This window comes from Phocoena phocoena, chromosome 12 (assembly GCF_963924675.1).
Source record: "Phocoena phocoena chromosome 12, mPhoPho1.1, whole genome shotgun sequence".
In the NCBI taxonomy this organism is placed as follows: domain Eukaryota; kingdom Metazoa; phylum Chordata; class Mammalia; order Artiodactyla; family Phocoenidae; genus Phocoena; species Phocoena phocoena.
Window position 1 is genome coordinate 10,265,823 of NC_089230.1, and position 13,798 is coordinate 10,279,620.

The window sequence follows — 13,798 nt, forward strand, 5'->3', positions numbered from 1 at the left end:
CTTTAATCAACATGAACAAACACTGAGCATGCCCCAATGGGTACTACTTAGACTAAAATTCCAATAATGGGTGATGAAAGTAGTCAAATAAATACTGAGGTCCACAAACCCATGCAATCCTCAGACTCCCTGAAAAGTGAGTGATACAGAGCTGAAGACAATGTATCACATGTGCACACAGTAAGAGAATGCACCCGAATACGGTACAGGTGACACTACCTATATACATACATATTTGTTTATTTGAAAAATAAAACTACTAAAAATTATCTAATTTCTTCCAATTCCTTTTGGCATATCATGAATTTCAAATCTGATACATCCAAATTTTCAAATACCATATATCAGACCTCAATCTGGGTCCACGTAAACAACTACAGGGTTACCCTGGTACTAAATAACTGAAATCGGCCTGCGGCAGTCACAGGAGGGCCCACAGAGAGGCTGTTCCAGACCTCACAGCCAAGGTGAGGGTTGGGAGGGAGGCGAGAGGGGAGCAGTTGGGCGTTAGGGGTGGCTCACTTGGGCCCAGTTACAAGTTAGTCACCTGGCAGAGCTGTGGAAAGTCCGGCAGGCCCAGGGCAACTGCACAGACACACGGGCTCCTGCATTTTAAATCCCTTCTAACCTCTACCAAGCCAACAAGACCTCCTGTATCTATCAAGCTTCCAAATTCTTCTCTTTGGCCTTTTTCTCTACATTAGAAATATGAGAAAACAACCACACAAACTGTTGTCAAAGTAAAATATGTTTCCTGAACAAAATTTACAAGTATTTTCTAAAATAATAAAAGCTTAGTAACTACCATCCGCCAAAAGCCATCAGTATTTTTTCTTATGCAAATTTTACACAAGATATTTATTAAATAATTACAAAATTTTCTTATTCTCTATAAAGCATTATGTTTGACAATTTAAACACTACACCAACTTATCAACTCCCCTGCAAAGGCTCTGGAGTAAGTTTCTAACACAATCATACGACATTCTCCCTGGTTTTCTCCCATTATCCTTCATTACCAGCAGTCCAGTTTCTACCCCCTCCCTTCTCTCTCCAATCACATCACTCTTTCCCTCTGACTCTCCTGACTAATGATAGGGTTATTCTTCACTTTATGATGTCCCCCTCCCCAGAAAATATACTTCTTCTAATTCCCAGACTTGCCCTCGCAGCCTCCTCTCCCCTTGGCGACAATAACCTGCACTCTCTTACCACCTGGCCCCCACCTCGCGCCTCAAATACACCAAGGGGGACCTTCCAATGTTGGAAGGGTTCTTCCACTCTGGTGATACTTTGCCAGCTACTGATGCAGAGAGGGTTTGAGATTTTTGTTGTTGCTGTTTTTGCTTTGTTTTCCTCCCATCATTGTGAAAGAGTTGACTCAGCTTTTCCTGCAAGATATGAGAGATTCCCTAGTCTAAAACACAGGAACGTTAAGCTTAACATATATACCCTCCACCTCGCATGCGTATACATGCGTGTGTCAAGTTAATATCTTAACTCACAGCAAGAATCAATGTCCTACTTTATAAGAAACAGTAAGATACAAACCCTCTGTCCCTATAACAGAAAAATTACCTAAGATTCTTAAAATTCTTAAGAATTTAAGAAGTGTTTAATATGATGTAAGCAGAAGTATTTAATATGATATGAAAAAAAATCAACTTGAACACTTCTCATACTACTTGTTTTGAGGTAGTCATTCCCCAAATATATTTGCCAATGTTATAATCCTTTAAAGTGCTCATCCACCTGGCTTCTGCAACAATCCACAAAAGGGGAGCAGATACACAATTCACAGAGAGGAAAAAGAGTGTGAAGGCTTAACCTGCTGTACTCTCATCTGGCAGAGTGCACAGGTGTGGGGCACAGCCACAGAAGTGCCTGTAAATTCCACTGGTCTAAGGAACAGATACCGTGTTCATAATTTCTACTGCTGTACTCCACAGCCAAGGGTTTGCCAGGCCAATGCCAAAGTCCAGGTTCCATTTGGATGACATATGGCTTCAGTCAACCAGAGAGATGTTACAACACTGAACAACACAAGCAGACAGAACGAGGATACAGAACGCTAAATTGGCCCTCGCAGAACCAGATTAGCGCGCACTGCTGTCCTCGGAAGAGGCTCCGTGTGAGCGTGCCTGTGTGAACACACCTTCCTGAGCCCCTCTCGGCACTGTACCAGGGCACTGTGTCTTGCAGGCTGGTGCACTGGGAACAGGCTGCGCGGACTCTGAAGTCAGAAGCGCAAGGTCAAGCTCCAGTTCTGCCCTGAACGGCTGCGTATCCTTTGTCAGACTGCATTACTTCTTTGCCCACCAGGTTCCTTATGTGATAGTACTACAACACTCCCCCCACCTCACTGAATGAGATGCTGACATGAAAACTTCCCAAATGGTCAGCCACTCTGTGAACAGTCACAAGATAATAACACGTATGCACAAATAAAAACTCCTCGATGTACATCTAGCCCGAGTGGTAAACATCTGTCCGTCCATTTGGTTGCCCAGGCTAGGAACACTTCTGGTATTTGGGTAATTCCTCACTGAGTGTGATAGGAGGCTGTGATGTGGTGATTTAGAGTGAGAAATACATATTTGGTCTTTGTCCCCATTTCAGGCACTGAGCTCCAAAATCCCTTGGAATTTCCTAAATGTTGAGAGCCTAAAAGGTGCCTTTTGTTATGTTAATGACACTTTCAAAACTCACCTAAGGATGGGGGCTGGTTGCCAGGAGGACCAACCAAGTGATTAGAGGGTCGAACCTTTCAGTCCTAGCCCTTGATTTCTGGGGAGGGGACAGTGTTTGGAGGTTGAATCAATCGCCAGGGGGCAAAGATGTAATCAATCGTGCTTATGTAATTAATGAAGCCTCCCTACAACTCAAAAGGGCAGGTGCAGAGAGCTTCCAGGTGGCTGAACACGCGGAAGTGCTGGGAGAGTGGTGCACTCAGAGAGCAGGGAAGCTCCCGCCCTTGCCCTACTCATCTCTTCCATCCGGCTATTCCTGAGTTACATCTTTTTATAACAAACCAGTAATCTGGTACGTGAAACGCTTCTCTGAGTTCTGTGAGCTGCGCTAGCAAATTAATGGAACCCGAGGAAAGGGCTGGTGGAACTTCTGGATCTACAGCCAGCCAATTAAAGCACAGATGACGACCTGGATTTTTGACTGCCATCGGAAGTGGGGACTGGGGGCTGTATTGTAGGACTGAGCCCTTAATCTGTGGGATCTAATGCTACTTCCAGGTAGACAGCGTCAGAATTGAGTTAAACTGTACGACACCCAACGGGTATCTGAGAATTGCTTAGTGGTGTGGGAAAAAAACAGACGCTGTAATTAGTCAGGATTGTAGAGATAGACTCTGCCTCCTAATAGGCTGAAAATGCCACACTTGCTTTACCAAACTCACTGGCAACTAGGGTATTGGCATGTGACCCAGGATCAGCCAATCAGATGCACATGCTCTGCTCTTTGACTCAATAGCTAGGAACACAAAGAAGGACAGCAATACTCAATTTCAGGTGTGTGTCACAGGTGCATGTTTCCAAGATACCAACGGGGGTGCCGGTGGAGGACAGGCTGTGCTGCCGTCTACTAAGTGACTGTGGGTGCCTTTTCTGTCCTCATGACCTGGCCTTGGCATTGTCCTCACAGCGTGGTGGCCCATGTGCTTTCCCTTCTTGCTGGCCCAGTTCTTCATCCTTCCTGGCAATTCTGCAGCTTCCCACTAGCCTGTCGATACTTCCTTTTCTGCGTGGATATGCCAAACTTGGTTTTCACTGCTAACAACCAAGAATTCTGGCTGACAGAAGCAATTTCGGAAATGGTAGAAAAGGTAGGTAGAGAAGGTAAAGGAGAACTTCCAAGTATGCAGCACAGCAGAGCGAAAAGAGGAGACACTACATGATACACAGCTGTCATGATACACATGATGAGGGGCAGTCGCCTAAGTCAAGAACAAGAAAAGAACCAAGTCCTTCGTAAGATCTTAGCTAACTAATCAAAAGTCAAAAATAAATATGGTTATGTGAGAAGGTTCACAAGTCACACGTAATGAGATTTCAGAGGCAGAAAGTTCTAAGGTACGACATGAAGATCACAAGTTCAGTAGTGGACATGTTCAATATAAACCAATAATTTTAATATACAGAAAGAAGTTTTAATTGAAACAGAAGTTGCCTAAATGTAGCTGGGGGCCAGTGAGCAAGGAAGACTTCACTCACAGAGAAAGTGACACCTAAAGCAAACAGGGAAGGGGGAAGGTGGAATGGGTAATCTCGGACAGAAGGAATAGTGGGAAACAAAGCATGGTATATACTCAAACTGCAAATACTTCAGTAGACTGATGCACAGACAGAGGAGGGAAGGCTGGTAGAAGATAAGGTGGGAAAGTTCAGAAGGGCCATGCCATTAGGCTAACAAGTTTGGATTTTACATAAAACAGGATTTCACTAAAGAACCGTAAGCAGGAGAGCAACTTATCAGATTTACATTTTATATGAGCGAGATGACTGTGAAGATGCCACATGAAGAACTAACTACACAAAAACTGTTCTTAACCATTCCGGATTCATAGATCCTTTGAGAATATGATGACCAGAAACTGCACCTACACACATACACAGAAATCTTAATAATGAATTTCAAAGAACCCACAGCCTTCTGAAGTCCATCTGTGAACACTCAGGGGTCCCGGGACCTCAAAGTGAGAATGACCTAGAAGCAGAAGAGAGACAACTGGCAAAGACGCTGGGTGACAGGCAAGAGCAACCGCCCACACCGGTGATGGTAAAGAACTCAACTTCAGAGATTACTGTGAAGAAGGCCACGAACAGAGAGAACAGAAAAGGTCTGACGTAATTTGCAGGAATTAGTGATCAGCTGGATGTGGGGTGTGAGGGAGGAACATCAAGCATGACTTCTAGAGGGATGACTTAAATGAATGAGCTGTACCATGATTTTATGGGACAAATGGACTCGAAAAGACAAGCCAATGGGATACTCAGCACGGAGTTTCCAGGGATACATCCAGGTGGAGATGCCCACCCGGCAATCAGAAATCAGAGCCTCAAACTGAGGAGCCCATAGTCCAGGGTAGAGTCACTGGACCAACATGGAACACCAGAAGCTACATGAAACAGCTAGATGTGGCTGGGTCTGGAGGATACGAGGCAGGCCAGAGACCACAAAGGGAAGGCTCCTAGGACTCAGCATGAAGTCCACAGAAGCGTGAGGCTAGGAGGGCCTCGGTTCAGAGTCAGACCGCCACCACAATGTCATTTTATAAACAGAAACACAAATGTACCAGTTTGTGCATGTGATTTGTCTGCATGGTCACATGAGTGCTACCTACTCCAAAAAAATATACACCCTTTAAATAACTCCATTCAGTGGCCCGTAGGTACAATAAGAAAATCAACATTATTATCCAGAGGTAACAATTCTCAAGTTTTTCAGAGCCCTGACTTCAAAAAGGATAGTGTGTGCAAATAAAAATTTTAAGGATGTCTTTTAAATATCCATATAATTCGGAATAGTCAATGATACACTTCAGTAACACCAAAAATCTAAAAAGGATCTGCAACCTCCTTTCAGAAAAGCAATTTTTTCAACAGAAGTATTTAGCATGTTATATAAACATGTTATTCGGAGAAACACACAAAATAGGGGATTTTCATCACATTTACTCTATTTGTTAGCCAAAATGTAGCACTCTTGTAATCACCAACAGAGCTGCAGTAAAACCTCTACAATATTAAACAACAACAAAACGTGGCAGTAAGCCCTTCTTCTACTAAGAAAAAGAAAACATTCTCAATAAGTACAGCATTCTTCGTGATTTTTTTTTCCCCCTAAGGAAATCATTTTAAACAATAGCTTCCTGGCAAAAGCATGATACTGTTAAAATTTGGGCAAAGTCTGGCATCTCTACTTTGTGAGGAGAAGCTGGCAGGAGAAAAACTATAATAATTTTAAAGGTTCCATTATTCTCACACTAAAATGCAGGGTATGAAATAGAAATAACAAAAACATTAATCCAGAATATAGCTCTGAATGGTCATACATCTCTTTATCACTTTGCTCAGCTTTTATCATGGAGAATTATAAACACAATTAATTTTGAAGAAATGGCAAATGGTTCTATACTTTCCTAGGGAATAAAGTATAGATGTCACTAGACTGAAAGATGGACACAGATATGAAGAAAGTTTATGGCACTCAATTAACAATTTCTAGAGTTCTGAAATCTGATCATGCAGTACATACATACTCACAATCATTTCCTAAAAGACTAAAGAATTCTTTCCTTCTACATAATGCGTTTTCTGCTACATGACATACTGAAGCGCAATGGTACTTAATGTCAACGCAATGATGGAATGAGGGAACAGTAACAATGAATAAATGCTTATACACTCAAATAGGTAATTTAAAGATGGTCTTTCAAAGTACACGGTCAATTTTAGCAGGTAAAATAAAATATTATATGTCAATTAAATTCAAATATTTAATTGACCGGTTACTACACGCAGCCTATTATACGTTACGCCACAGCAATTAAGTCAAGATGTGGCTCCTGCTCTTAAGGAACCAAAGGAGAAAGGACCAGTACTCAAAGTACTGTACGTCAAGATTCAGTATCTATGACCATGATGAAGCACACTTACGGCATATTCTGGAAACAAAGACATGCTCCACAAAGGAGAATGGAACTGAACTTTGAGGAATGGCCCAAGGTTCAGCAGACAGAGATAAAGAGGTAAAGAAATCAGGACTTCCAAATCAAAAATAATGGCACAGACAACGAAAACGTGATGATCCAAAACCTATGAGATGCAGCGAAAGCAGTTCTAAGAGGGAAGTTTACAGCAATTCAATCCTACCTCAAGAAACAAGAAAAATTTCAAATAATCAATCTAACCTTACATGTAAAGGAACTAGAGAAAGAAGAACAAACAAAACCCAAAGTTAGTAGAAGGAAAGAAATCATAAAGATCAGAGCAGAAGTAAATGAAATAGAAACAAAGGAAACAATAGCAAAGATCAATAAAACTAAAAGCTGGCTCTTTGAGAACATAAACAAAATTGATAAACCTTTAGCCAGACTCATCAAGAAAAAGAGGGAGAGGACTCAAATCAATAAAATGAGAAATGAAAAAGGAGAAGTTACAACAGACACTGCAGAAATACAAAGCATAAGAGACTACTACAGGCAACTATATGCCAATAAAATGGACAACCTGGAAGAAATGGACAAATTCTTAGAAAGGTATAACTTTCCAAAACTGAACCAGGAAGAAGTAGAAAATATGAACAGACCACTCACACGTAATGAAATTGAAACTCCGATTAAAAATCTTCCAACAAGCAAAAGTCCAGGACCAGATGGCTTCACAGGTGAATTCTATCAAACATTTAGACAAAAGCTAACACCCATCCTTCTCAAACTCTTCCCAAAAACTGCAGAGGAAAGAACACTCCCAAACTCATTCTATGAGGCCACCATCACCCTGATACCAAAACCAGAAAAACGTACTACAAAAAAAGAAAATTACAGACCAATATCACTGATGAATATAGATGCAATAATCCTCAACAAAACACTAGCAAACAAAATCCAACAAAAGAATCATACACCATGATCAAGTGGGATTTATCCCAGGGATGCAAGGATTCTTCAATATACGCAAATCAATCAATGTGATACACCATATTAACAAACTGAAGAATAAAAACCATATGATCATCTCAATAGATGCAGAAAAGCTTTTGACAAAATTCAACACCCATTTATGATAAAAAAAACTCTCCAGAAAGTGGGCACAGAGAGAACCTACCTCAACATAATAAAGGCCATATACAACAAACCCACAGCAAACATCATTCTCAATGGTGAAAAACTGAAAGCATCTCCTCTAAGATCAAGAACAAGACAAGGATGTCCACTGTCACCACTATTATTCAACATAGTTTTGGAAGTCCTAGCCACGGCAATCAGAAAAGAAATAAGAGAGGAATACAAATTGGAAAAGAAGAAGTAAAACTGTCACTGTTTGCAGATAGCATGATATTATACAGAGAATCCTGAAGATGCCACCAGAAAACTACTAGAGTTAATCAATGAATTTGGTTAAGTTGCAGGATACAAAATTAATGCACAGAAATCTCTTGCATTCCTATACACTGACAACGAAAGATCAGAAAGAGAAATTAAGGAAACAATCCCATTCAGCAATGCAACACAAAGAATAAAATACCTAGGAATAAACCTGCCAAAGGAGGTAAAAGACCTGTACTCAGAAAACTATAAGACACTAATGAAAGAAATCAAAGATGACACAAACAGATGGAGGGATATACCATGTTCTTGGATTGGAAGAAACAATATTGTGAAAATGACCATACTACCCAAAACAATCTACAGATTCAATGCAATCCCTACCAAATTACCAATGGCATTTTTTACAGAACTAGAACCAAAAAAATTTTAAATGTGTATGGAGACACAAAAGACCCTGAATAGCTACAGCAATCTTGAGAAAGAAAAACGGAGTTGGAGGAATCAGGCTCCCTGACTTCAGACTACACTACAAAGCTACAGTAATCAAGACAATATGGTACTGGCACAAAAACAGAAAATACAAAAAAATGGAACAGGATAGAAAGCCCAGAGATAAACTCATGCACCTATGGTCAACTAATCTATAACAAAAGAGGCAAGGATATACAATGGAGAAAAGACAACCTCTTCAATAAGTGGTGCTGGGAAAACTGGACAGTTACAGTTGAAAGAATGAAATTAGAACACTCCCTAACACCATACACAAAAAGAAACTCAAAATGGATTAAAGACCTAAATGTAAGGCCAGACACTACAAAACTCTTAGCGGAAAACATAGGAAGAACACTGACATAAATCACAGCAAGATCTTTTTTGACCCACCTCCTAGAGTAATGGAAATAAAAACAAAAATAAACAAATGGGACTTAATGAAACTCAAAAGCTTTTGCACAGCAAAGGAAACTATAAACAAGACAAAAAGACCCTCAGAATGGGAGAAAATATACACAAATGAATCAACAGACAAAGGATTAATCTCCAAAATATATAAACAGCTCATGCAGCTCAATATTAAAAAAACAAACAACCCAAGCAAGAAATGGGCAGAAGACCTAAATAGACATTTCTCCAAAGAGGACATACAGATGGCCAAGGGGCACACGAAAAGCTGCTCAACATCACTAATTATTAAAGAAATGCAAATCAAAACTACAATGAGGTATCACCTCACACCGGTTAAAATGAACTTCCTCAGAAAATCTACAAACAACAAATGCTGGAGATGGTGTGGAGAAAAGGGAACCCTCTTGCACTGCTGGTAGGAATGTAAATTGATACAGCCACTATGGAGAACAATATGGAGGTTCCTTAAAAAACTAAAAATAGAATTACCATAGGACCCAACAATCCCACTACTGGGCATATACCCTGAGAAAACCATAATTCAGAAAGACACATGCACCCCAATGTTCACTGCAGCTCTATTAAATGCCCATCGACAGATGAATGGATGAAAAAAGATGTGGTACATATACACAGTGGAATATTACTCAGCCATAAAAAGGAACGAAATTGGGTCATTTGTAGAGATGTGGATGGACCTAGAGACTGTCATACAGAGTAAAGTAAGTCAGAAAGAGAAAGACAAATATCGTATATTAACGCATATATGTGGAATCTAGAAAAATGGTACAGATGAACCGGTCTGCAAGGCAGAAATGGAGACACAGATGTAGAGAACAAACGTATGGACACCAAGGGGGGAAAACAGGGTGGGTGGGGCGTGGGATGAACTGGGAGATTGGGATTGACATGTATACACTAAAAAGAACCTGCTGTGTAAAAAATAAAGAAAGAAATTAAAAAATAATACTAATGGCACAATAAAAGGTATGGGGCAGGGACTTCCCTGTTGGTCCAGTGGTTAAGGCTCCCAATGCAGGGGGCCGAGGTTCAATCCCTGGTCAGGAAACTAGATCCTGCATGCTGCAACTAAACATCCCACGGGCCACAACTAAGACCCAGTGCAGCCAAACAAATAAATAAATAAATAAAGTGTGGGGCATATTTAAGAAGGCAGGGTATGTGTAAGAAGGGGAAAGAGAGACAAGGATGGAAGAAGATGAAGGGATGGGCTAGCACAGAGAGTTCCTGTGCGTGGAATAACTCTCAAAGAATTATCTAACAAGTGACAGGAGTGGGAGATGGAATTCCAATCTGAAGGTCTACTATATGCTGGTCACTGGACCTATATGCTAGGCCCTGGGCCATGTCGCTTCACTCTCTCAACAACCTGATGAGGTAGAGGGCATCATCCTTACTTTATAGATAAGGAGAGCAAGGCTACCTAGGTGAGTGATTTGAACATCACACACCTAATAAATAAATAAGCCAGACTAGAAATCTAGAATACCTGGGGCCAGGGCTCCTACTGTAATACATTAAAATGAACTCAACTTGAGAAGTTAACCAATATAAGAATCCAGGGCAAAATGAAATATGACTCTTTGGTATCACCCCCATGGGACTGAGAATACCATGGTTTTGTTAGAGAAATAGATAAACAGGGGGAGGAATAGCTGTTTCTGAGGAGACTTGGGCAACTTCTTAGCAGGCAGTTGAAAAGGCAAGCCTGGAGATGGGAGTAGGTGAGTCATGGCCTCAAGGGGATAGCTGAAGCTAACTGAGGCCTAAGACTATCAACAAAGGGGCTGTACAGAGACAAGAGGATGGAAAACCAGGCTTATCCTTCAGGATACATCAGGCAAACACATCTAAATTAAGAAAAATCCTCGGGCTTCCCTGGTGGCACAGTGGTTAAGAATCCGCCTGCCAATGCAGGGGACTCAGGTTCAAGCCCTGGGCCGGGAAGATCCCACATGCCAGGGAGCAACTAAGCCCGTGTGCCACAACTACTGAGCCTGGGCTCTAGAGCCCACAAGCCACAACTACTGAAGCCCACGTGCCTAGAGCCCGTGTTCCACAACAAGAGAAGCCACCGCAATGAGAAGCCGGCGCACTGCAACGAAGAGTAGCCCCCGCTCGCTGCAACTAGAGAAAGCCCGTGCAGCAACGAAGACCCAACAGAGCCAAAATAAATTAAATAAATAAATAAATAAATTTATTTTTAAAGAAAGAAAAATCCTCAAAGTGCTTGAAGTATTACCGTAAAAGCACTGTACAAGATTCCAGTTCATCTGCTAAATAATTTGCATTGTATATTATAGCTCTAACCCACGAACCAACTGTAAAGACACAGACTCTACCAAAGCAGATGGTTTATAGATTTCAAATAAATGGTTCTGGATCTTCAATGACATATATTCGTATTTTCACCTACCCTGGGAAATACTGTTTTCCCCTTTCAAAAATCAGTCTCTAAATTTTACACCAAAGGTCACAAAAATATACATGCCTAAATTTACGTTTAAAGCAGTAAAAATAGACTAGTATTAGTTACCTTCCCCTCAAAGTATAATTTCTTCACAAGAAGGATGTTTTCTAAGAGAAAAGAAACTACTTACCTTGAACTTATATATCAGTATGTGAGTTGAACCATTACACAATTATAGTGATAGAAAATTTTATACAAGTGGCCTAAACCAGAATTTTCTAATCATTAATCTACAAGTTAATTTTACATGAATACCAAAATTTGTGCCCTGGCCCCATTTAGTCAAACACTTTCCCTGAAGCCCTCCTATTTGTAAGGCATTGTGTGAGGTGTCAGGAACAAAAACAAGAAAAGCCATGCACCCTGGCTTCTGATGCAGTTAGACGGAAACAAAATTTCAATGGCGTTTTCCACAGAAATAGAAAAAAATACCCTAAACTTTGTATGCAACCACAAAACACCTCAAACAGCCAAAGCAATCTTGAGAAAGAGAAACGAAGCTGGGAGCATCATATTTCCTGATTTCAAACTATGCTGCAAAGCTGTAGTAATCAAAACAGCATGGTATTGCCATAAAAACAGGCACATAGACCAGCGGAATAGAATATAGAGCCCAGAAATAAACCCATGCATATACAGTCAAGTAATTTTTGACAAGAATGTCAAGAACACACAATGGGTAAAGGATAGTTTCTTCAGTAAATGGTGTTGGCCAAACTGGATATCCATGTGCAAAAGATGAAAGTGAACCCATACCTTATAACAAACACAAAAATTAACTCAAAATGGATTAAAGACTTAAATGTAAAACCTGATACCATGAAACTCGTTGAAGAAAACAAAGGGGGAAAAGCTTCTTGACACTGGTTCTTGGCTAAGACACCAAAAGCAAAGGCAACAAAGTCAAAAATAAATAAGTGAGACTCCATCAAACTAAATGGCTTCTGCAGAGCAAAAAAGCAAAATAAAACAATAAATTTGAAAGGCAACCTACAAAATTAGAGAAAATATTTGCAAACCATATATTTGATAAGGGGTTAATATCCAAAATATGTAAAGGCCTCATTCAACTCAACAGCAAAAAAGCAAATAATCCAATTTTTAAAAGGTGCAAAGGACCTGAATAGGCATTTTCCCAAAGAAGACATACAAATGGCCAATAAGTAGGTAAAAAGGTGCTCAACATCACCAATCATCAGGGAAATGCAAATCAAAACCACAATATCACCTCACAATTGTTAGGATGGCTATTATTTGAAGAAAAAAAAAAGATATCAAATGTTGGCAAGGATATTGAGAAAAGGGAACCCTGGTAACTGCTGGCGGGAATGTAAATTAGTACAGCCATTATGGAAAACGGTATGGAGTTTTCCTCAAAAAGTTAAGAAGAGAACTACCATATAATCCAGCAATTCCTCTGCTGGGTACACATCTGAAGAAAATGAAATCAGGATCTTGAAGAGGATCTGCACCCCCACGTCCACTGAAGCTTTATTCACAATAGCCGAGATACGGAAACAGCCTAAATGTCCTTTCATGAATGAATGGATAAAGAAAATCACACACAGAGAGAGGAATATTATTCAGCCATTAAAAAGTAGGAAATCCTGCCATTTGTGACAACATGGATGAACCTGGAAGACAAAGACAAATACTATATGGTATCACTTATGTGGAACCTTAAAAAAAAGAAAAAACAAAAAAAGCCAACTTCACAGAAACAGAAGAGAATGGTGATTGCCAGGGGTTAGGGTAGGGAGAAATGAGGAAATATACAAAGTGTACACACTTTCAGTTATAAGAAAGAATTCTGAGGAGCTAATGTTCAGTATGGTGACTACAGTTAATAATATGGTTTTGTAGAGTTGAAAGCTGCTGAGAATAGATCTTAAATGTCCTCACGGAAAAAAAAAAAGCTAACTATGTGAGAGTGATGAATGTGTTAATTATTTTGATCTTGGTAATTATTCCACAACGTATATGTATACCAAACCATCATACTGAACACTTTTGATAAATACAATTCTATGTGTCAATTATTCCTCAATAAAGTTGGGGGTGGGAAATAAAGTACCACAGAGGGAGGAGGAAAAAAAAGAAACACTAACTGCCAACTGTGAACATGGCCACACTGGAGCTCAGGCTGCAGTCATGGAAAGAGTGGCAGAAGAAGGGAAAGTAAAGGCTTCACTGAGCAGAGAAGTCTTGGAGCAGAAGGGACCACCCATCACACAGTATAACTGGGTAGATGGGTGGGAGCTCCAGTCAAGACACAGCATGTAAGGGCTTCCCTGGCGGCGCAGTGGTTGAGAGTCCACCTGCCGATGTAGGGGACGCGG

At 40.4% G+C, this 13,798-nt stretch overlaps 1 protein-coding gene across 3 annotated transcripts in view; it reads right to left on the minus strand.

Moving 5' to 3' along the window:
* Positions 1 to 13,798, minus strand: part of ARID1B (AT-rich interaction domain 1B) — a 408,409-nt gene that overhangs the window by 297,065 nt on the left and 97,546 nt on the right. Inside the window, exon 5 of one of the 3 annotated variants that reach the window (XM_065889252.1) lies at positions 3,732 to 3,735. The exons of the other annotated variants lie outside the window; for them this stretch is intronic. Within the exon in view, the coding sequence (XP_065745324.1) occupies positions 3,732 to 3,735 (4 nt within the window). The remainder of the gene's footprint in view (positions 1 to 3,731; positions 3,736 to 13,798) is intronic. 3 annotated transcript variants of the gene reach the window in all.